At 46.8% G+C, this 24,212-nt stretch overlaps 1 protein-coding gene across 1 annotated transcript in view; it reads left to right on the top strand.

Moving 5' to 3' along the window:
- The window catches only part of NPC1L1 (NPC1 like intracellular cholesterol transporter 1), a 91,495-nt gene that overhangs the window by 53,369 nt on the left and 13,914 nt on the right, over positions 1-24,212 (top strand). Inside the window, exons 11-13 of the mRNA XM_063931910.1 lie at positions 5,621-5,710; positions 7,087-7,277; positions 11,400-11,515. Coding sequence (XP_063787980.1) covers positions 5,621-5,710; positions 7,087-7,277; positions 11,400-11,515 — 397 coding nt within the window. The remainder of the gene's footprint in view (positions 1-5,620; positions 5,711-7,086; positions 7,278-11,399; positions 11,516-24,212) is intronic.

Below are 24,212 nucleotides of genomic sequence, written 5' to 3'. Positions count from 1 at the left end.
TGATGTGCGGTGCGCAATGACGTCATCGCGCACCGCACAGCAAAGGTCCTCTCCACGAAGGGAAACTAGACGCGTAGCGTCTAGTCCCCTTCGCGGAGAGGACCTTTGCTGTGCGGTGCGCGATGACGTCATCGCGCACCCCACAGTAAAGGATCTCTCCACGAAGGGAAACTAGACGCGTACGCGTCTAGTTTCCCTTCACAGCGGCAGCAGGTGGGGGCAGCGGCCAGCGGCAGCAGGGGGGCAGCGGGGGGCACATAGCAGCAGCGGATCTTGCCCTGGTGCGGCACCCTCCGGATGGCGCCCTGCGCCCTCTGGAAGGCGGCACCCCGGGCAAAAGTCCTGCTTGCCCGTGGCAAGATCCGCTACTGTTCATAAGGTATTCACCAAAGGGTTCTAATGGAGCTTCCCTCTGAACTTGCTATTTTTGATCTTTAAGGATTCAGTAATATCAGGTATGGTTCCCAAAGACTGGCGTATAGCGGAAGTAGTGCCTGTATTCAAAAAGGGAAGTAAAGCTGAACCAGGTAATTATAGACCAGTTAGTCTTACATCTATAGTGGGGAAAGTATTGGAAGGTATTCTAAGAGATAGTATTCAGAAGTTCCTTGAAGTCAATAAGGTCATTAAAAGGAATCAAAAGGGTTTATGAAGGACAGATCCTGTCAAACCAACTTACTTGGCTTTTATGAAACAGTAAGCGCAAACCTAGATCAGGGTAAAGAGGTGGATGTAATCTTTTTAGATTTTGCCAAAGCATTCGACACTGTACCACACATGAGACTTATCTACAAGCTACAAGAAACAGGGCTAGGAAGCACAATATGCACTTTGGTCAAAAACTGGTTAGATAATAGGGAGCAGTGCAATGTGGTTAATGGATCTTTTTCAAATTGGACTGAAGTGCTAAGTGCCGCAAGGCTTAGTGGCCCTCATTCCGAGTTGTTCGCTTGTTATTTTTCTTCGCATCGGTGCGATTTTCCGCTAACTGCGCATGCGCAATGTTCGCACTGCGGCTGCGTCAAGTAAATTTGCTAAGAAGTTTGGTATTTTACTCACGGCATTACAAGGTTTTTTCTTCGTTCTGGTGATCGGAGTGTGATTGACAGGAAGTGGGTGTTTCTGGGCGGAAACTGACCGTTTTATGGGTGTGTGTGAAAAAACGCTGCCGTTTCTGGAAAAAACGCGGGAGTGGCTGGAGAAACGGGGGAGTGTCTGGGCGAACGCTGGGTGTGTTTGTGACGTCAAACCAGGAACGAAACTGACTGAACTGATCACAGTGGCAGAGTAAGTGTCGAACTACTCAGAAACTGCTAAGAAATTTCTATTCGCAATTTTGAGAATCTTTTGTTCGCAATTCTGCTAAGCTAAGATTCACTCCCAGTAGGCGGCAGCTTAGCGTGTGCAATGCTGCTAAAAGCAGCTTGCGAGCGAACAACTCGGAATGAGGGCCCGTATTAGGACCGCTATTGTTCAATATTTTCATTAATGACCTAACAGAATGACCAGAGAGAGCATGGTGTCAATTTTTGCAGATGATACCAAATTGTGTAAAGTTATAAATGCAGAGGGGGATGCTGAGTCGCTTCGGAACGACTTAGTTAAATTAGAAGCTTGGGCAGCGAAATGGAGAATGCGCTTCAATACAGACAAGTGTAAGGTAATGCACTGTGCTAACAAGAACAAAAATAACACCTACCTACTAAATGGGGTCAAATTAGGGGACTCTGTACTGGAAAAGGACTTAGGTGTCCTCATAGATAGCAAACTAAGCAGTAGTACCCAAAGTAGGACTGCAACAAAGAAGGCTAATAAGATATTAGCATGCATAAAACGGGGAATTGATGCTAGGGACAAGAGTATTATACTCCCGTTATATAAATCACTTGTGAGGCCACACCTTGAATACTGTGTACAATTCTGGGCACCATACTACAAAAAGGATATCCTGGAGCTAGAAAAGGTTCAGAGGCGGGCAACCAAACTAATAAAGGGTATGGAGACGCTGGAATACGAGGAAAGGCTTGCAAGACTAGGCATGTTTACACTGGAAAAGAGGAGATTAAGAGGGAACATGATCAACATTTACAAATATATAAGGGGACAATATACAGATCTTGCTCAGGACCTGTTTTTGGTTAGATCAACACAGAGAACTCGTAGACACTCACTCAGGTTAGAGGAGAGGAGATTCCGCACAATACGGCGTAAAGGCTTTTTTACGGTAAGGACGATATGTGTTTGGAATTCCCTGCCTGAGGGAGTTGTAATGGCCGACTCAGTCAACACCTTTAAGAATGGGTTAGATAAATTCCTAATGGATAAGGATATCCAGGGTTACGGGGCATAGTCACGCACTATGGTTATTATAAAAAAAAGGGGTAAAACGTAACGGCAGTCATCAACTTCAGTCAAAATTTTATACAAAATAATCGTGCATAGGAGACCACAAATAGGTTGAACTCGATGGACAATTGTCTTTTTTCAACCTTTGATACTATGTTACTATGTTATTATGTTACCTCATCCCATATCCTATACTGTGTAATCCACTGCACCTCATCTCATATACCATACAGTGTAATCCACTGCACCTCATCTCATATACCATACAGTGTAATCCACTGCACCTCATCTCATATACCATACAGTGTAATCCACTGCACCTCATCTCATATACCATACAGTGTAATCCACTGCACCTCAAACAATACTGTGTAATCCCCTGCACATCATCTCATACATACTGTGTAATCCTCATCCCATATCCCATACTGTGTAATCCACTGTTTATCAGATCATACTCCATACTGTGTAATCCACTGCACCTCATCCCATATCCCATACTGTGTAATCCTCATCCCATATCCCATACTGTGTTATCCACTGCTTATCAGATCATACCCCATACTGTGTAATCCACTGCTGATAACCTCATACCCCATACTGTGTAATCCACTGCCCATCATCTCATATCCCATGCGTGTAATCCACTGCACTTTATTTTATACCCCTTACTGTGTAATCCACTGTCCATCATATCATAACCAATACTGTGTAATCCACTGCCCATCATATCATATCCCATACTGTGTAATCCCCTGAACCTCACCCCATATACCATACTGTGTAATCCATTTCTTATCATCTCATATCCAATACTGTGTAATCCACAGCATCTCATACCATATCTCATACCGAATAATACACTGCACGTCATCTCATATCCCATACCGTGTAATCCACTGCACCTCATCTCATATCCCATACTGTGTAATCCACTGCACCTCATCTCATATCCCATACTGTGTAATCCACTGCACCTCATCTCATATCCCATACCGTGTAATCCACTGCACCTCATCTCATATCACATACTGTGTAATCCACTGCACTTCATATCATATCATATCCCATACCATGTAATCCACTGCACATCATATCATATCCCATACCGTGTAATCCACTGACTATTATCTCATACCTCATACCATGTAATCCTCTGTCCAACATCTCATATCCCATACCATGTAATCCACTGCACCTCATCTCATATCTCATACTGTGTAATCCACTGCCCATCATATCATATCATATCCCATACAGTGTAATCCACTGCACCTCATCTCATATCCCATACCGTGTAATCCACTGCACCTCATCTCATATCACATACCGTGTAATCCACTGCACCTCATCTCATATCACATACTGTGTAATCCACTGCACTTCATATCATATCCCATACTGTGTAATCCACTGCCCATCATCTCATATCCCATACCGTGTAATCCACTGCACCTCATCTCATATCACATACCGTGTAATCCACTGCCCATCATCTCATATCCCATACAGTGTAATCCACTGCACCTCATCTCATATCTCATACTGTGTAATCCACTGCCCATCATATCATATCATATCCCATACAGTGTAATCCACTGCACCTCATCTCATATCCCATACCATGTAATCCACTGCACCTCATCTCATATCTCATACTGTGTAATCCACTGCCCATCATATCATATCATATCCCATACAGTGTAATCCACTGCACCTCATCTCATATCACATACCGTGTAATCCACTGCACCTCATCTCATATCACATACTGTGTAATCCACTGCACTTCATATCATATCCCATACCATGTAATCCACTGCCCATCATCTCATATCCCATACAGTGTAATCCACTGACCATTATCTCATACCTCATACCATGTAATCCTCTGTCCAACATCTCATATCCCATACCGTGTAATTCTCTCCTCATTATCTAATATCCCATACTGTGTAATCCACTGCACCTCATCTCATATCCCATATCCTGTAATCTGCTGCACATCGGGGGTCATTCCGAGTTGATCGTAGCTGTGCTAAATTTAGCACAGCTACGATCAGGCACTCAGACAAGCGGGGGGACGCCCAGCACAGGGCTAGTCCACCCCGAATGTCCGTGACCCCCTTTCCCCACAGAAATGCAAAAGCATCACACAGCGGCGATGCCTTTGCATCTCAGGAGTCACTCCCGGCCAGCGCAGCTCCTGCGGCTGGCCGGGAGAACCTCTTCGCTGCCCCGGGTCGCAGCGGCTGCGTGTGACGTCACGCAGCCACCGCGGCCCACCTCCCCAACGGTCCGGCCACGCCTGCATTGGCCGGACCGCGCCCCCTAAACGGCGGCTTAACGCCGCCTTCCAGCCCCCTCCCACCCAGCGACCACCTCTGCCTCAGAGGTGATCGCTAGGCAATGACGCCCTTTGCGATCACGGCCACTGCGGCGCCGACGCATGCGCAGTTCCGATCCGATCTCTGTGATAAACTGCAGCGAGCAATCGGGTCGGAATGACCCCCATCATCTCATATCCCATACCGTGTAATCCACTGCACATCATCTCATATCCCATACTGTGTAATCCTCTCCTCATTATCTAATATCCCATACCGTGTAATCCACTGCACATCATCTCATATCCCATACTGTGTAATCCTCTCCTCATTATCTAATATCCCATACCGTGTAATCCACTGCACATCATCTCATATCCCATACTGTGTAATCCTCTCCTCATTATCTAATATCCCATACCGTGTAATCCACTGCACATCATCTCATATCCCATACTGTGTAATCCTCTCCTCATTATCTAATATCCCATACCGTGTAATCCACTGCACATCATCTCATATCCCATACTGTGTAATCCTCTCCTCATTATCTAATATCCCATACCGTGAAATCCACTGTACATCATTAATTTTATCTATTGTACAAAAAAAATACACAGCCAGTGTTCTGTATTGTCTAATTAATTTTATAGTTTATACAGCTTTAGTTTCCTCCTGTTTAATCGCTTACAGAGTTTTTTACACTCTCTGGGCGGGATTCAATTCTTTTCACCCCTTTACACACCCGTTCTGTTTCTGCCCTCAGGGACGTTGTATCATTATTTCAGCTCGCTACCCCCGGAGCAGCGAAGCACCCAACACTTTACACAGCTAAACCTGATTACTATGGGTGCCAATATGCGCAATAACGGAGATCATTTTAGAAAGAAATTGGGCGTGATATATAATTTGAATCTCACCCTCTGTGTCTCTTCTTCTGTCCGCAGATGATTTTGTTCATTTTCCTGTTCTGCTGTGGGATATATTTTATGATGCATTCTCGTGTCGGTCTGAATCAGGAGCTGTCTGTACCCTTGGTAAATAAATATCATTCTCTAGTGCCATGTAGGAGTGGTGTTCACGTAGCAAATGCTTCCCTCACCTTTTTATACCCTGACTTCTGCCAGTGCCTCCACTTGCATCTTGAATATCTTGATAGGCCTCCGGGTAGAGAACGGGTCTTCTGTCCACCAGAGGTTGATAGAGGAAACCTCTGTCCCAACACCTCACAACTTACTCAGCGAGCATGGAACACACAACATTTACTGCTAAAACCACAATGGTACATTTATTAACCATGAGTGTAGCAAAGAGTGGCAAGTGTTCAAATAAAATTAATTTCAGACTAAAACATAAGAACATTGATTATTACAAGGGCATAAAACATTGATGATGATATGGATATAGGGCCTCATTCCGAGATGTACAGTATGCAAACCCAATGGTTTACATACACCGGCTCCGATGTATGTCGATCTGCGTGTGTGCAGAATCTGTATCTGTGATGACAGTCGCAGCTCCCCCTAAATTGCAGCATGATTGACAGGACTGACAGGATTTTCCTGAGGGATTGCACCATCCCAGCCAGTGCAGAGATGGAGACAAGCCTGTCACTGCCTGTGAAAAGCAGGAGGGGGAGGTGTTTCAGGGTACTCAGAAACACCCCCATGCGTGCGCCACTGGCGATGTCCAGCATTTTAAATAGTGGAACAACATCTCGTTCCATCCTTCATTGCAGTGCACCACCTTGTACACTGTATCTTCAGATTGGCTGTGCAGCATGGCCAACCAGAAGATATTATGTGTGACCCGCGGGAGTGCACGATCGGGCATACACACTGCAAAATATGCATGATTTGTTACCTCGGAAAACAACAAATTGTGCAGATATCGTGAAAGTGTATATCTGGCCTAAGGGTTCTCTTGCAGCCCAGTGGCAACCATTTTTGCATAGCCCATACAGTGAGCATCCATCTTGGGTGGGTCACTCTCTGCATAAATAGCTCATGAGGTCTCCAGGACACTACAGGTCAGGAGAGCAAAGGGGCTACACATGATTGTTTTGTGTAACTAATTGTGTAGAGTACTCATAAATCTGAAATCAAATACCACAACACTCAGTATGAGGTGATAACCCCCCCCTCCACCATACATCTTTTTAGGTTCCATTTAAGGTGAAACAGTTGTAGGAATCTATTCCCGCTTGTCTGAGATAACATTACGGGAAAATAAGTATTGGGAGTTAAAAGTTTTGGTGGAAGAAGGGGAACTGTCCTGAGAAAAGCAACACATGGAGCCCTATATTATTATACAGCGAGAGAATTATTTGTGGTAATCACTGTGTGTACAGAACCGGTGATATAATTGTCCTTATATACAGCAGCTAATTACTTCTTGCCTTACCTCTTCACAGGATTCCTATGTGCTGGAGTATTTAAACCATCTCAACGACTATTTTGAAGTTGGTGTTCCCACGTACTTTGTCGCCACGTCTGGATATAACTATTCCACCACAGCTGGTATAAACGGCATCTGCTCCAGCGCAGGCTGCGACGTTAATTCAATGATGCAGAAGATACGGTATGCCACAGAGGTTCCTGATAGGTAAGTGCACCCCATTGGACTCAATGTATATCCCCTGTGTTTCTCTACTCAGTGTGTATACAACATGGATTGTGATTATATAAAGTAGAAAAAAAAAGTGCCATAAACAGCTGCTATAATGATAGCAGCCAGTAGTGGGCACCCTAACCATGTACTGCAACTGTATTTACTGGCAAAGGTAGTTTTAGCCAAATTGGTTCACAATGACTTATTTCCACAGTATTTTCTGGTGTTATGATTTGTAATACTGTCCAGCTATAAGTAGGAACTTCTCACTAGCTAATCTAGGCACAGTTGTATTTTTTACTTATTTTTAGGGTTATTGACTATCTATAATCAAACTTTATTTATATAAAACTTTGAGGACCAACAAGAAAAAGTCAGAATCGGTAAAGGCAAGCTGAAATGTAAATGCAAACATAGTAACTAACTAAGCATAATACGAAAAACATATTAGACAAGGTGCAGAATAAACTGTAAAGCGTTGTAGCGAACATGCAAAAGGGATAATACCGGAATGCATGGGTGTATGGTGTGGTGGCAGAGGAGAAGACAGGAAAAGAGAGGGAGCTTGCAATCTAATACATCCATCGGCAATTGTTAGTTTGTCATCAACCAATCAAAATGGGTTTTGACCAAGTTTGCTTAATGAAAGACAGTCTCATTGGTCATTCAGACGTATTGGTCTCTATTATGGATTCAGCAAGCTTGGATAAAAGGGGGTTCCTGCTCTTTGAATTCTAAAAAAAAAGAGAGCCCTATACTGGTTGCACCCATAAAGGGGCATGAAAGTAATGCAATCATGATTATTGGTTATCAGTGATGGCCACGCCAAAGACTAACTCATAATTAAGAGTTTGTGACTAACTCAAAGTAGAATGAGTGGAAATATGACAGATGACTGTTCTGTATGCAATCACAGGGGGTCGAACTTGTAAACTTTGGTGTAGAGACACTTTACATATAATTCTGATGTTGCGTCTTTCTTATTCCTTGTTCTTCCTTCACCCCGTGTCTTATCTAATATTCACGCCCCAAGTCACCAGTTATAGAAACATAGAAACATAGAATTTGTCGGCAGATAAGAAACACTTGGCCCATCTAGTCTGCCCCTTTTTTTTTTTTTTTTTTTTTTTTATATTATTTTTATCTCTAACCTTATTTGATCCTTATTTCTTTGTAAGGATATCCTTATGTCTATCCCATGCATGTTTAAATTGCTCTACTGTCTTAGCCTCTACCACCTCTGATGGGAGGCTATTCCACTTGTCCACTACCCTTTCTGTGAAATAATTTTTCCGCAAATTTCCCCTGAACCTTCCCCCCTCCAGTCTCAGTGCATGTCCTCGTGTCCTATTGCTTCTCTTCATTTGGAGAATGTTTCCCTCCTGGACTTTGTTAAAACCCTTGATATATTTGAAAGTTTCTATCATGTCCCCCCTTTCCCTTCTCTGCTCCAGACTATACATATTGAGATTTCTTAGTCTTTCTGGGTATGTTTTGTGATGTAGGCCATGCACCATTTTAGTTGCCCTCCTTTGTACAGTTTCTAATGTATTAATATCCTTTTGAAGATATGGCCTCCAGAACTGAATACAGTATTCTAGATGAGGCCGTACCAATGACCTATACAGTGGCATTATTATTACTTCTTTCTTTCTGCTGCTGATTCCTCTCCCAATGCAGCCAAGCATCTGACTAGCCTTCCTCATTGCCTTGTTACATTGCTTACCTGCCTTTAAGTCATCTGAAATAGTGACTCCTAGATCCCTTTCCTCCTCAGTAGTTTCCAGTATAGTGCCATTAATACTGTATTTAGCTTTAGGATTTTTGAGACCCAAGTGCATGATTTTGCATTTTTTGGCATTAAACTGTTATCTCCAGAGACAGCTCAGTCACCTCTGCTTGAATCTAATCAAGTTACCTGATTAAGGGGGTCATTCCGAGTTGATCGTAGCTGTGCAAAATTGAAACTCGGACATGCGGGGGGATGCCCAGCACAGGGCTAGTCTGCCCACGCATGTCAGTGGCGCCCCCCCCTGCAGAAATGCAAAATCATCGCACAGCGGCGATGCTTTTGCATCTCAGGAGTTACTCCCGGCCAGCGCAGCACCTGCGGCTGGCCGGGAGAACCTCTTCGCTGCCCCGGGTCGCAGCGGCTGCGTGTGACATAACGCAGCCACCGCGGCCCGCCCCCCCAACGGTCCGGCCACACCGCCCCCCCCCAACGGTCCAGCCCCCTCCCGCCCATCGACCGCCTCTGCCTAGCGATCGCTAGGCAACGACGTCTGGCATGCGCCGGATCACTGCGACGCCGGCGCATGCGCAGTTCCGACCCAATCGCTGCGCTGCGATAAACTGCAGCGAGCGATTGGGTCGGAATGACCCCCTATGTACAAAACATAGATTTTTTTTTTTTTACCTTTTGTTGGACAACCTAGCCTGTGCTATTGCATAGTTTATTCACTGTATGGCATTCAGCTTGTGACTTCCATACCAAGATGAGTATGTTGTAGCAATTTTGTAGCTTTTCTGCAACTTCAAATGTTGTATTTGCAAGGCAGCAAGACAATTGTAAGGGTTATTTCACAAAATTGCAATTTAATGCAATTTATTGGGTTCTAACAAACTTAGGCCCTCATTCCGAGTTGTTCGCTCGCTAGCTGCTTTTAGCAGCATTGCACACACTAAGCCGCCGCCCTCTGGGAGTGAATCTTAGCTTAGCAGAATTGCGAACGAAAGATTCGCAAAATTGCGAATAGACATTTCTTAGCAGTTTCTGAGTAGCTCGAGACTTACTCTGCCACTGCGATCAGTTTAGTCAGTTTCGTTCCTGGTTTGACGTCACAAACACACCCAGCGTTCGCCCAGACACTCCCCCGTTTCTCCAGCCACTCCCGCGTTTTCCCCAGAAATGGCAGCGTTTTTTCACACACACCCATAAAACGGCCAGTTTCCACCCAGAAACACCCACTTCCTGTCAATCACACTCCGATCACCAGAACGAAGAAAAAAAACTCGTAATGCCGTGAGTAAAATACCAAACTTCTTAGCAAATTTACTTGACGCAGCCGCAGTGCGAACATTGCGCATGCGCAGTTAGCGGAAAATTGCACCGATGCGAAGGAAAATAACGAGCGAACAACTCGGAATGAGGGCCTTAGATCAGTTGTATCTGTATTGTATGTGGCTAGAAATTATGGTTATGTTCTAAATCAGGAGAGACCAAACAGAGACTAAAAGTCCAAAAAACTAGGAGTAGGAACTGCAAATATTAGTACCAGTTCACATTACACTGTACAATAGTGTCCATTATTCACATGACAACTGACTATGTGGCAGTGTACGTTATTGACATTACACCACACAGCAGGCAGCAGAGCCCCTTATACACATTGTGCAACAGTAAAGCCCCTCCTCCTCATTCCTCCTACTTGTCATCATTCCTCCTTATCATCATCATCATTCCTCCTCCTTATTTTCATTCCTCCATCCTTCACCCAAACCCCTCCACTTTTGAAACTTCTCAGAGAATAGATGTCACATCGGCTAGTGAGGTACAATGCTCATTAATACAGCTGTATAGAGTGCAGAGAGATACTAATATATGTGACTACCACATCTGTCAGTGTACTGTTGTGACAGGAATAAATGTGTTGGCATGGTAGCGTCCAGCAGATGTCCCAGTGAGACAGACAGGGTACTCAGAGGTTAACCAGCCCAGAGAATGAGTCAGGCGCACTGCTACTATTATATATTATAGAGGTAAGTATCGCAGCTGGGTGATCGCGGATGATAATGGCTGGTTGCAACCACAGGGTGTATGTGCTGTGTGCTGGGCACCTGCCGCACCATCCCTTTAACATAACATATTTTACACTAATAGTTACAAATAATCATGGATTGTTTATACTGATAGGTATGTTTAACCCAGCTCCCATGCTCTCAGTCTATCTCCTAAAGTACAGATTTATATAAACCAAGAAACAAACCACAGGTTAGAATTTAAGTGTTAAATTATTGCTCTTACACATTACCCAGGAATCCCTATCTACTAAGGACAATACTGATTTCTATGGTGTGTCCCGACACTCAGACCATTGTATTAATGTCTCTGCTCAGATCTTATTTGGCCATCCCAGCAACCTCCTGGGTGGATGACTTTGTGGACTGGCTGAACCCTGCATCAGACTGCTGCAGACTGCTATTAAATGGGACATTCTGCTCCTCCACCAGCAGTAAGTACTAGGACATTGCAGAGAGTTACAAAAAATTCCAAAGAGACTTTTATTAGAAATCGTAATTCAGTTTATGTTCATACAAGATATATACATAAAGTAAAACTGCAAGACATAATATAATAACAATAATACTTAGCATGATGCCGTTTGCTGAAACAGTATTGAATGGCAGCATTATGATACAGTTTCTGGATTCAAGAATGTACAGAAATCAACTATAAAAACATATACTAACCCCACCACCACCATCACTACCACCACCAACACCATCACCACCACTACCACCATCACAAACACTACCACCAATACTGCCACCACCATCACCAACACTACCACCACCACCATCGCCAACACCACCACCAGCACCATCACCATCAGTACCACCACCACTATCCCCAACACTACCAACACCATAATCTACACTACCACCACCACCACCACTACCACCAACACTACCATCACCAACACCATCACCACCCTACTAAAACCCAAAAGAGACAAAGTGAGGGACATTGTAAAGTCACAGCTTTAATTAATTGCTGAAGAATGGGTGACCAAGTTAATTATTACAATTGCAAGCTCTAGCAAAAGACACTACTAAACAAATTGGAGAATGACATATGTCCACTTTCCTTTACTTGGTATAGTACTTCTGAGTCCGAAAGGTGCACAGCAACTACCTTTTGCACACAATGGGCCAGATGTACTAAGCCTTAAAAGTGATAAAGTGGAGAGTGATAAGCTACCAGCCAATCAGCTAGTAACTGTCATTTCTCTTACGTCCTAGAGGATGCTGGTGCCTCCGTAAGGACCATGGGGTATAGACGGGCTCCGCAGGAGACATGGGCACTCTAAGACTTTAGATGGGTGTGAACTGGCTCCTCCCTCTATGCCCCTCCTCCAGACCTCAGTTAGATCCTGTGCCCAGAGGAGACTGGATGCACTGCAGGGGAGCTCTACTGAGTTTCTCTGAAAAGACTTTTGTTAGGTTTTTTATTTTCAGGGAGCACTGCTGGCAACAGGCTCCCTGCCTCGTGGGACTGAGGGGAGAGAAGCAGACCCACTTTCCTGGACTGATGGGCTCTGCTTCTTAGGCTACTGGACACCATTAGCTCCAGAGGGTCGGAACACAGGTGTCGTCCTCGCTGTTCGTCCCGAAGCCGCGCCACCGTCCACCTCACAGAGCCGGAAGATAGAAGCCGGGTAAGTATATGAAGTAAGAAGACGTCAAAGGCGGCAGAAGACTTTAGTTATTCAGAGAGGTACCGCGCTGTACGCCATTGCTCCCACACACACACAAGGCACAGCAAGGGTGCAGGGCGCACGGGGGGCGCCCGGGCAGCAAGAATTACCTCACATAAAACTGGCACCATTATTAGATACTGCGGAGGCAGTATATTATAAAACCCCCGCCAGTATAAACAAATGAGCGGGACCGAAGCCCGCCGTCGAGGGGACGGGGCTTGATCCTCCAGCACTAACCAGCGCCATTTTCTCCACAGCATGCTGCAGAGAAGCTGCTCCCGGACTTTCCCCTGCTGAACAAGTAACAGGGGACAAAAAACGAGGGGGGGGGGGCACATTTATTTGGTGCAAATTATATATATATATATATATATATATATATATATATATAAAGCACTGTACAGGCTGAGACTTTGTTTTCAGTATCTAGGGGCGCTGGGTGTGTGCTGGCATAATCTCTCTCTGTCTCTCCAAAGGGCCTTATTTGGGGGCTGTCCCCATATTCATATATCCCAGTGTGTGTGGGGGTGTCAGTACGTGTGTGTCGGCATGTCTGAAGCGGAAGGCTCGTCGAGGGAGGATGCAGAGCAGATGGTGGTGGTGTCTCCGTCGGCACAGCCAACACCTGATTGGTTGGATATGTGGAATGTTTTAAATGCTAATGTGACCTTATTACATAAGAGATTGGACAAAGCAGAGTCCAAGGAAAAGAGTAATTCCATTGTTTTGTCTGTGTCACAAGACCCCTCAGGGTCCCATAAACGTCCCTTTTCCCAGATTGCAGACACTGATACCGACACGGATTCCAACTCCAGTGTCGACTATGATGATGCAAGGTTACACCCAAGGGTGGCCAAGAGTATTCAATATATGATTATTGCAATAAAAGATGTTTTGCATATCACGGAGGACCCCGCTGTCCCTGACACGAGGGTCTGCATGTTTAAGGAAAAGAAACCTGAGGTAACGTTTCCCCCATCTCATGAGCTGAACGCTTTATTTGAAAAGGCTTGGGAAACTCCAGACAAGAGACTGCAGGTTCCCAAGAGAATTATTATGGCGTATCCATTCCCCTCAAAGGATACGTTATGGTGGGAATCCTCGCCCACGGTGGACAAGGTCTTAACACGCTTGTCCAAAAAGGTTGCACTACCATCCCCGGACACGGCAGCCCTCAAGGATCCTGCGGACCGCAGGCAGGAAACTCCCTTAAAATCAATTTATGCGCATACGGGTGCCCTGCTCAGACCGGCAGTAGCGTCGGCATGGGTGGGTAGCGCAATTGCAGCATGGGCAGATAACTTGTCATCTGACATTGACACCCTAGATAAAGATAGTATTTTGTTGACCTTGGGTCACATTAAGGATGCAGCGTTGTATATGAGAGAGGCTGCGAGAGATATTGGGCTGTTGGGTTCAAGAGCCAATGCCATGGTAGTTTCTGCTAGAAGGTCAATGGACAGGTGATGCTGATTCAAAGAGACATATGGAGGCTTTACCTTACAAAGGTGAAGTTTTATTTGGGGAGGGCCTCGCGGACCTGGTTTCCACAGCTACCGTGGGTAAGTCTTCTTTTTTGCCTTATGTTCCCCCACAGCAAAAGAAAACACCTCAATACCAGATGCAGTCCTTTCGGTCGCATAAGTTCAGAAAGGGTCGGGGCTCTTCCTTCCTCGCCAGAGGTAGAGGGAAAAGAACACCAGCTACGGCTAGTTCCCAGGAACAGAAGTCCTCCCCGGCCTCTACAAAATCCACCACATGACGCTGGGGCTCCGCTGAGGGAGTACGCACTGGTGGGGGCACGTCTTTGGCTCTTCAGCCAAGTCTGGGTTCAGTCGGATTTGGATCCTTGGGTGGTCGAAATTGTATCCCAAGGCTACAAACTGGAGTTCGAAGAGGTGCCTCCACACCGATTTTTCAAATCGGCCTTGCCAGCTTCTCCCCCAGAGAGGGAAATAGTTTCAGCTGCCATACAAAAGTGCAACAGGGAAAAGGGTTTTATTCAACCCTATTTGTGGTTCCGAAGCCGGATGGCTCGGTCAGGCCAATTCTGAATCTAAAATCCCTGAACCTATATTTGAAAAGGTCCAAATTCAAGATGGAATCTCTCCGGGCAGTGATCTCCAGCCTGGAAGGGTGGGATTTTATGGTGTCACTGGACATAAAGGATGCATACCTTCATGTCCCCATATATCCGTCTCATCAAGCGTACCTGAGATTCACTGTACAGGATTGTCATTACCAGTTTCAGACGTTGCCATTTGGGCTTTCCACGGCCCCGAGAATTTTCACCAAGGTAATGCGGAGATGATGGTGCTCCTGCGAAAGCAAGGAGTCACAATTATCCCATACTTGGACGATCTCCTGATAAAGGCAAGATCAAGAGATCAGTTACTGAAAGGCGTGTCTCTCTCCCTGAGAGTACTACAACAACATGGCTGGATTCTAAATCTGCCAAAGTTGCAGTTGGTCCCGACGACTCGGCTGGCATTTTTGGGCATGGTTCTGGACACGAAAAAAAAGAGGGTTTTTCTCCCAATGGAAAAAGCCCAGGAACTCCAGAACATGGTCAAGGACCTGCTAAAACCAAAAAGAGTGTCAGTTCATCAATGCACTCGAGTATTGGGAAAGATGGTGGCGGCCTACGAGGCCATTCCATTCGGCAGGTTCCATGCGAGAACTTTTTAGTGGGACCTTCTGGACAAGTGGTCAGGGTCCCATCTACAAATGCATCGAAGGATAAGCCTGTCCCCCAGGGCCAGGGTATCTCTCCTGTGGTGGCTTCAGAGTGCTCACCTTCTAGAGGGTCGCAGGTTCGGCATTCGAGATTGGGTTCTTGTGACCACGGACGCGAGCCTCCGAGGATGGGGATCAGTCACGCAAGGGAGAAATTTTCAGGGAATATGGTCAAGCCAGGAGGCTTGTCTACACATCAATGTGCTGGTATTGAGGGCCATATACAACGGCCTACAACAAGCGGAGACCCTTCTTCGCAACCTACCCGTTCTGATTCAGTCAAACAACGTCACAGCTGTGACACATGTAAACTGCCAAGGCGGGATAAGGAGCAGAGCAGCAATGGCAGAAGCCACCAGGATTCTTCCTGGGTGGAAAATCATGTAAGCGCTCTGTCAGCAGTCTTCATTCCAGGAGTAGACAACTGGGAAGCAGACTTCCTCAGCAGACACGATCTCCATCCAGGAGAGTGGGGACTTCATCAAGAAGTCTTTGCAGAGGTAACAAGTCGTTGGGGACTTCCTCAAATAGACATGATGGCGTCACGCCTCAACAAAAAGCTTCGGACGTATTGTTCCAGGTTGAGGGACCCTCAGGCAGTGGTGGTGGATGCCCTAGTGACACCGTGGGTGTTTCAGTCGGTCTATGTGTTTCCTCCACTGCCACTCATCTCAAAAATATTGAGAATCATAAGACGAACAAGAGTGCAGACAATACTCATTGTTCCAGATTGGCCTCGCAGGGCCTGGTATTCAGATCTTCAAGAAATGCTCACAGACGATCCATGGCCTCTTCCTCCCAGGGAGGACCTGTTACAACAGGTGCCCTGGGTGTTTCAAGACTTACCGCGGTTGCGTTTGACGGCATGGCGGTTGAACACCAAATCCTAGCTAGGAAAGGTATTCCGGGGGAAGTCATCCCTACTCTAATCAGAGCTAGGAAGCAGGTAACGGCGAAGCATTATCACCGTATCTGGAGAAAATTTGTATCTTGGTGTGAAGCTAAGAATGCTCCTACGGAAGATTTTCAGTTGGGTCGTTTTCTCCACTTTCTACAGACAGGAGTGGATATGGGCCTTAAGTTAGGCTCCATTAAGGTGCAGATTTCGGCCTTATCTATATTCTTTCAGAAGGAATTGGCTTCTCTCCCAGAAGTCCAGACTTTTGTAAAGGGAGTGCTGCACATCCAACCTCCTTTTGTGCCCCCAGTGGCACCGTGGGACCTTAACGTGGTGTTACAGTTCCTTAAATCACACTGGTTTGAACCTCTTCAAACGGTTGAATTAAAATTTCTCACTTGGAAAGTGGTCATGTTGTTGGCCTTGGCATCTGCGAGGAGGGTGTCCGAATTGGCGGCTTTGTCTCACAAGAGCCCCTATCTGATTTTCCATGAGGATCGAGCAGAGTGGAGGACTCGTCCTCAATTTCTACCTAAGGTGGTGTCGTCGTTTCATATGAACCAACCTATTGTGGTGCCTGTAGCTACGGGTGACTTGGAGGATTCCAAGTCCCTTGATGTAGTCAGGGCCTTAAAGATTTATGTAGCCAGGACGGCTCGGGTTAGGAAAACAGAGGCACTGTTTGTCCTGTATGCAGCCAACAAAGTTGGCGCGCCTGCTTCGAAGCAGACTATTGCTTGCTGGATCTGTAACACGATACACCAGGCTCATTCTACGGCTGGATTGCCGTTACCAAATTCTGTAAAGGCTCATTCCACTAGGAAGGTGGGCTCTTCTTGGGCGGCGGCCCGAGGCGTCTCGGCATTACAGCTTTGCCGAGCAGCTACTTGGTCGGGTTCAAACACTTTTGCTAAATTCTACAAGTTTGATACCCTAGCTGATGAGGACCTCCTGTTTGCTCAATCGGTGCTGCAGAGTCATCCGCACTCTCCCGCCCGGTCTGGAGCTTTGGTATAATCCCCATGGTCCTTACGGAGTCCCCAGCATCCTCTAGGACATAAGAGAAAATAAGATTTTAAACCTACCGGTAAATCTTTTTCTCCTAGTCCGTAGAGGATGCTGGGCACCCGTCCCAGTGCGGACTATTTCTGCAAGGCTTGTATATAGTTGTTGCTTACATAAGGGTTATGTTACAGTTGTGATCAGTCTCTGACTGATGCTGTTTTGTTCATGCTGTTAACTGGTTTGGTATATACCAGGTTGTACGGTGTGTATGGTGTGGGCTGGTATGTATTTCGCCCTTAGATTAACAAAAATCCTTTCCTCGTGCTGTCCGTCTCCTCTGGGCACAGTTTCTCTAACTGAGGTCTGGAGGAGGGGCATAGAGGGAGGAGCCAGTTCCCACCCATCTAAAGTCTTAGAGTGCCCATGTCTCCTGCGGAGCCCGTCTATACCCGATGGTCCTTACGGAGTCCCCAGCATCCTCTACGGACTAGGAGAAAAAGATTTACCGGTAGGTTTAAAATCTTATTTTTTCCAACACAGCCTGTGACTTGAAAGTTATGAGCTGATTGGCTGGTATTTTATCACTCTCCACTATATCACTTTTCAAGGCTTAGTACATCTACCCCACTATGAGCAAACCAAGCCAAAATCACATAGGAAGGAAACATCCAAATGGAAAGAGGAAGCAGGTCCATCAGCCAGCATATTTAACTATTTACTATTCCTAATACCACCCCTACACATCCTATAGAATAATCCTCCACCTGCTGTATAGACGCTGACAAAAGTTTGCCTTGAAAAGAGGACTTATTTGAAATACAGAATGGATAACTGAATATTACAGCACTCATCAGTGTACAGCAATGGTTCTCAACCTCAGTACGCAAGTACCTCCAACAGTTCATGTTTTTCAGGTCACCTAGCAGTTGCACAGGTGTATTCATTACTCACTCACACATTATAAAAGACCCACAGGTGGAGCAAATTATTTCACTTGCAATCCTGTGAGGAGACCTGGAAAACATGAACTGTTGGGGGTACTTGAGCACCGAGGTTGAGAACCACTGGTGTACAGTATAACAAAGTAACAAATAATACTAATTTGTGTTCATACAACAGTCTGTGACGTATATTCTTTTCAGGCTGGGCAATCCTATATAATAAAAGGCTCCTCACCTCTATGGGGGTAATTCAAGCATTTTAAGCGCTGGCTGCTACAAGATGGTGCCACTACTGTTATGTTGTTCCATCATTTTGACGGGCTAGTAACTAGTTAAAAAAATAAGAATTTACTCACCGGTAATTCTATTTCTTGTAGTCCGTAGTGGATGCTGGGAACTCCGTAAGGACCATGGGGAATAGACGGGCTCCGCAGGAGACTGGGCACTCTAAAAAAAGATTAGGTACTATCTGGTGTGTACTGGCTCCTCCCTCTATGCCCCTCCTCCAGACCTCAGTTAAGGAAACTGTGCCCGGAAGAGCTGACATTACAAGGAAAGGAAATTTTGAATCCAGGGTAAGACTCATACCAGCCACACCAATCACACCGTACAACTTGTGATAACCTTACCCAGTTAACAGTATGAACAACAACTGAGCCTCACTAAACGGATGGCTCATAACAATAACCCTTAGTTAAGCAATAACTATATACACGTATTGCAGAGAGTCCGCACTTGGGACGGGCGCCCAGCATCCACTACGGACTACGAGAAATAGAATTACCGGTGAGTAAATTCTTATTTTCTCTGACGTCCTAGTGGATGCTGGGAACTCCGTAAGGACCATGGGGATTATACCAAAGCTCCCAAACGGGCGGGAGAGTGCGGATGACTCTGCAGCACCGAATAAGCAAACACAAGGTCCTCCTCAGCCAGGGTATCAAACTTGTAGAACTTTGCAAATGTGTTTGAACCCGACCAAGTAGCAGCTCGGCAAAGCTGTAATGCCGAGACCCCTCGGGCAGCCGCCCAAGAAGAGCCCACCTTCCTCGTGGAATGGGCTTTTACCGATTTTGGATGCGGCAATCCAGCCGCAGAATGAGCCTGCTGAATCGTGCTACAGATCCAGCGAGCAATAGTTTGCTTTGAAGCAGGAGCACCCAGCTTGTTGGGTGCATGCAAGATAAACAGCGAGTCAGTCTTACTGACTCCAGCTGTTCTGGAAACATATATTTCAAAGCCCTGACTACGTCCAGCAACTTGGAGTCCCCCAAGTCCCTAGTAGCCGCAGGCACCACAATAGGTTGGTTCAAATGAAACGATGACACCACCTTTGGGAGAAATTGGGGACGAGTCCTCAATTCTGCCCTGTCCATATGGAAGATCAGATATGGGCTTTTACATGACTAAGCCGCCAATTCCGACACCCGCCTAGCCGATGCCAAGGCCAACAGCATGACCACTTTCCACGTGAGATATTTTAGTTCCATGGTTTTAAGTGGCTCAAACCAGTGTGATTTCAGAAAATCCAACACAACGTTAAGATCCCAGGGTGCCACTGGTGGCACAAAAGGGGGCTGGATATGCAGCACTCCCTTTACAAAAGTCTGAACCTCAGGCAGTGAAGCCAGTTCTTTTTGAAAGAAAATGGATAGGGCCGAAATCTGGACCTTTATGGACCCCAATTTTAGGCCCATAGTCACCACTGACTGTAGGAAGTGCAGGAATCGACCCAGCTGGAATTCCTCCGTAGGGGCCTTCCTGGCCTCACACCAAGCAACATACTTCCGCCATATACGGTGATAATGTTTTGCTGTCACATCTTTCCTAGCTTTTATCAGCGTAGGAATAACTTCATCTGGAATGCCTTTTTCCGCTAGGATCCGGCGTTCAACCGCTATGCCGTCAAACGCAGCCACGGTAAGTCTTGGAACAGACAGGGCCCTTGTTGCAGCAGGTCCTGTCTGAGAGGCAGAGGCCATGGGTCCTCTGTGCGCATTTCTTGCAGTTCCGAGTACCAAGTCCTTCTTGGCCAATCCGGAACAATGAGTATTGTTCTTATTCCTCTCTTTCTTACTATTCTCAGCACCTTTGGTATGAGAGGAAGAGGAGGAAACACATATACCGACTGGTACACCCACGGTGTCACTAGGGCGTCCACAGCTATCGCCTGAGGGTCCCTTGACCTGGCGCAATAACGTTTTAGCTTTTTGTTGAGGCGGGACGCCATCATGTCCACCTGTGGCAGTTCCCATCGGTTTGCAATTAGTTGGAAAACTTCTTGATGAAGTCCCCACTCTCCCGGGTGGAGGTCGTGTCTGCTGAGGAAGTCTGCTTCCCAGTTGTCCACTCCCGGAATGAACACTGCTGATAGTGCTTGCACGTGATTCTCCGCCCATCGAAGAATCCTTGTGGCTTCCGCCATTGCCATCCTGCTTCTTGTGCCGCCCTGGCAGTTTACATGGGCGACCGCCGTGATGTTGTCTGACTGAATCAGCACTGGCCGGTTTTGAAGCAAAGGCTCTGCTTGACTCAGGGCGTTGTAAATGGCCCTTAGTTCCAGTATATTTATGTGTAGAGAAGTCTCCAGACTTGACCACAGCCCTTGGAAGTTTCTTCCCTGAGTGACTGCCCCCCACCCTCGGAGGCTTGCATCCGTGGTCACCAGGACCCAGTCCTGTATGCCGAACCTGCGGCCCTCGAGAAGGTGAGCACTCTGCAGCCACCACAGAAGAGACACCCTGGCCCTTGGGGACAGGGTGATCAGCCGATGCATCTGAAGATGCGATCCGGACCACTTGTCCAACAGATCCCACTGAAAGATCCTCGCATGGAACCTGCCGAAGGGAATGGCTTCGTATGAAGCCACCATCTTTCCCAGGACTCGCGTGCAGTGATGCACCGATACCTGTTTTGGTTTCAGGAGGTCCCTGACCAGAGATGCTAATTCCTGGGCCTTCTCCACTGGGAGAAACACCTTCTTCTGTTCTGTGTCCAGAATCATGCCCAGGAAAAGCAGACGCGTCGTAGGAATCAGCTGCGACTTTGGAACATTTAGAATCCAACCGTGCTGTAGTAACACTTCCTGAGAGAGTGTTACGCTGATCAACAACTGCTCCCTGGACCTCGCCTTTATGAGGAGATCGTCCAAGTACGGGATAATTATAACTCCCTTCTGCCGAAGGAGTATCATCATTTCGGCCATTACCTTGGTAAATATTCTCGGTGCCGTGGACAGGCCAAACGGCAACGTCTGGAATTGGTAATGACAGTCCTGTACCACAAATCTGAGGTACTCCTGGTGAGGTGGGTAAATGGGGACATGCAAGTAAGCATCTTTGATGTCCAGCGACACCATAAAATCCCCCTCTTCCAGGCTTGCAATCACCGCTCTGAGCGATTCCATTTTGAACTTGAATTTCTTTATATAAGTGTTCAAGGACTTTAAATTCAGAATGCGTCTCACCGAACCGGCCGGTTTCGGTACCACAAACATTGTGGAATAGTAACCCCTCCCCTGTTGAAGGAGGGGGACCCTGACAATCACTTTCTGGAGGTACAGCTTGTGAATTGCCGCCAGCACTACCTCCCTTTCCATGGGGGAAGCTGGCAAGGCTGATTTGAGGTAACGGCGGGGGGGAGTCGCTTCGAATTCCAGTTTGTATCCCTGAGATACAATTTGTATAGCCCAGAGATCCACCTGTGAGGGAACCCACTGGCTGCTGAAGTTTCGGAGACGCGCCCCCACCGCACCTGGCTCCGCCTGTGGCGCCCCAACGTCATGCGGTGGACTTAGTGGAAGCAGGGGAGGACTTTTGTTCCTGGGAACTGGCTGCATGGTGCAGCTTCTTACCTCTACCCCTGCCTCTGGCAAGAAAGGATGCACCCCTGACCCTCTTGCCTTTTTGGGAACGAAAGGACTGCATTTGATAATACGGTGCTTTCTTAGGCTGCGAGGAAACCTGAGGCAAGAAAGTGGACTTTCCAGCTGTCGCTGTAGCCATGAGGTCCGACAGACCGTCCCCAAACAATTCCTCACCCTTATAAGGCAAAACCTCCATGTGTTTTTTAGAATCAGCATCTCCTGTCCATTGCCGAGTCCATAAGACCCTCCTGGCAGAAATGGACATAGCATTAATTCTAGATCCCAGCAGGCAAATGTCCCTCTGAGCATCTCGCATATATAAGACGACGTCTTTGATATGGCCCAGGGTTAGCAAAACAGTATCTCTGTCGAGGGAATCTATGTCGTCTAACAGAGTATCTGTCCACGCTGCTACAGCACTACACATCCAGGCTGAAGCAATAGCAGGTCTCAGTAGAGTACCAGAGTGAGTATACACCGACTTCAGGATAGCTTCCTGCTTTCTATCCGCAGGCTCCTTTAGGGCGGCCGTATCCTGAGACAGCAGGGCCACCTTTTTAGATAAGCGTGTCAGGGCCTTGTCCACCCTAGGGGATGTTTCCCAACGTAACCTGTCCGTTGGCGGGAAAGGGTACGCCATCAGTAACCTCTTAGAAATCACTAGTTTCTTATCAGGGGAACTCCACGCTTCTTCACACAATTCATTTAATTCATCAGATGGGGGAAAAGTCACTGGCTGCTTTTTCTCCCCAAACATATAAACCCTTTTGGTATTAACCGGGTTACTCTCAGAAATGTGTAATACATCTTTCATTGCAATAATCATGTATCGGATGGCCTTAGTCATTTTAGACTGTAAATGTGCCTCATCATCGTCGACACTGGAGTCGGACTCCGTGTCGGCATCAGTGTCAACCATCTAAATTGGAGGGCGTTTATGAGCCCCAGACGGTTTCTGAGTCGCCTGGGCAGGGGCGGGCTGAGACCCCGGCTGTCCCAAGGCTGCAGCGTCATCAAACCTTTTATGTAAGGAGTTTACATTGTCATTTAAGACCTTCCACATATCCATCCAATCTGGTGTCGGCCCCGACGGGGGCGATACCACACTTATCTGCCCTTGCTCCGCCTCCACGTAACCTTACTCATCAAACATGTCGACACAGCCGTACCGACACACCGCACACACACAGGGAATGCTCAGACTGAGGACAGGACCCCACAAAGTCCTTTGGGGAGACAGAGAGAGAGTATGCCAGCACACACCACAGCGCTATATAACACAGGGATTTACACTGCGCTAATAAGTGATTTTCCCAATAGCTGCTTGTCTGTATCGATTTGCGCCTAAATTTATGTGCCCCCCCCTCTCTTTTTAACCCGTCTTGTACCTGGATACTGCAGGGGAGAGCCTGGGGAGCGTGCTTCCAGCGGAGCTGTGAAGGGAAAATGGCGCTGGTGTGCTGAGGAAGAAGGCCCCGCCCCCTCAGTGGCGGGCTTCTGTCCCACTTTCAGTGTACAATAATGGCGGGGGTTTTTACATATATACAGTGCTAGACTGTATATATGTATGATTTTGTGCCAAAGGTATCTCAATTGCTGCCCAGGGCGCCCCCCCCCCCCCCCCCAGCGCCCTGCACCCTACAGTGACCGGAGTGTGTAAGTGTGCTGGGAGCAATGGCGCACAGCTGCGGTGCTGTGCGCTACCTTAATGAAGACAGGAGTCTTCAGCCGCCGATTTTGACGTCTTCCAGCTTCTGTTCTTCTAGCTCTGCGAGGGGGACGGCGGCGCGGCTCCGGGAACGGACGATCGAGGACAGGTGCCTGTGTTCGAACCCTCTGGAGCTAATGGTGTCCAGTAGCCTAAGAAGCACAAGCTAGCTGCAAGCAGGTAGGTTTGCTTCTCTCCCCTTAGTCCCACGTAGCAGTGAGTCTGTTGCCAGCAGAAACTCACTGAAAATAAAAAACCTAAAAATACTTTCTTTTCTAGTAAGCTCAGGAGAGCCC

Source organism: Pseudophryne corroboree, chromosome 6 (genome assembly GCF_028390025.1).
Source record: "Pseudophryne corroboree isolate aPseCor3 chromosome 6, aPseCor3.hap2, whole genome shotgun sequence".
In the NCBI taxonomy this organism is placed as follows: Eukaryota; Metazoa; Chordata; class Amphibia; order Anura; family Myobatrachidae; genus Pseudophryne; species Pseudophryne corroboree.
The sequence above is the reverse complement of the archived record's forward strand: the minus strand, read 5'-3'. Positions and strand labels throughout refer to the sequence as shown.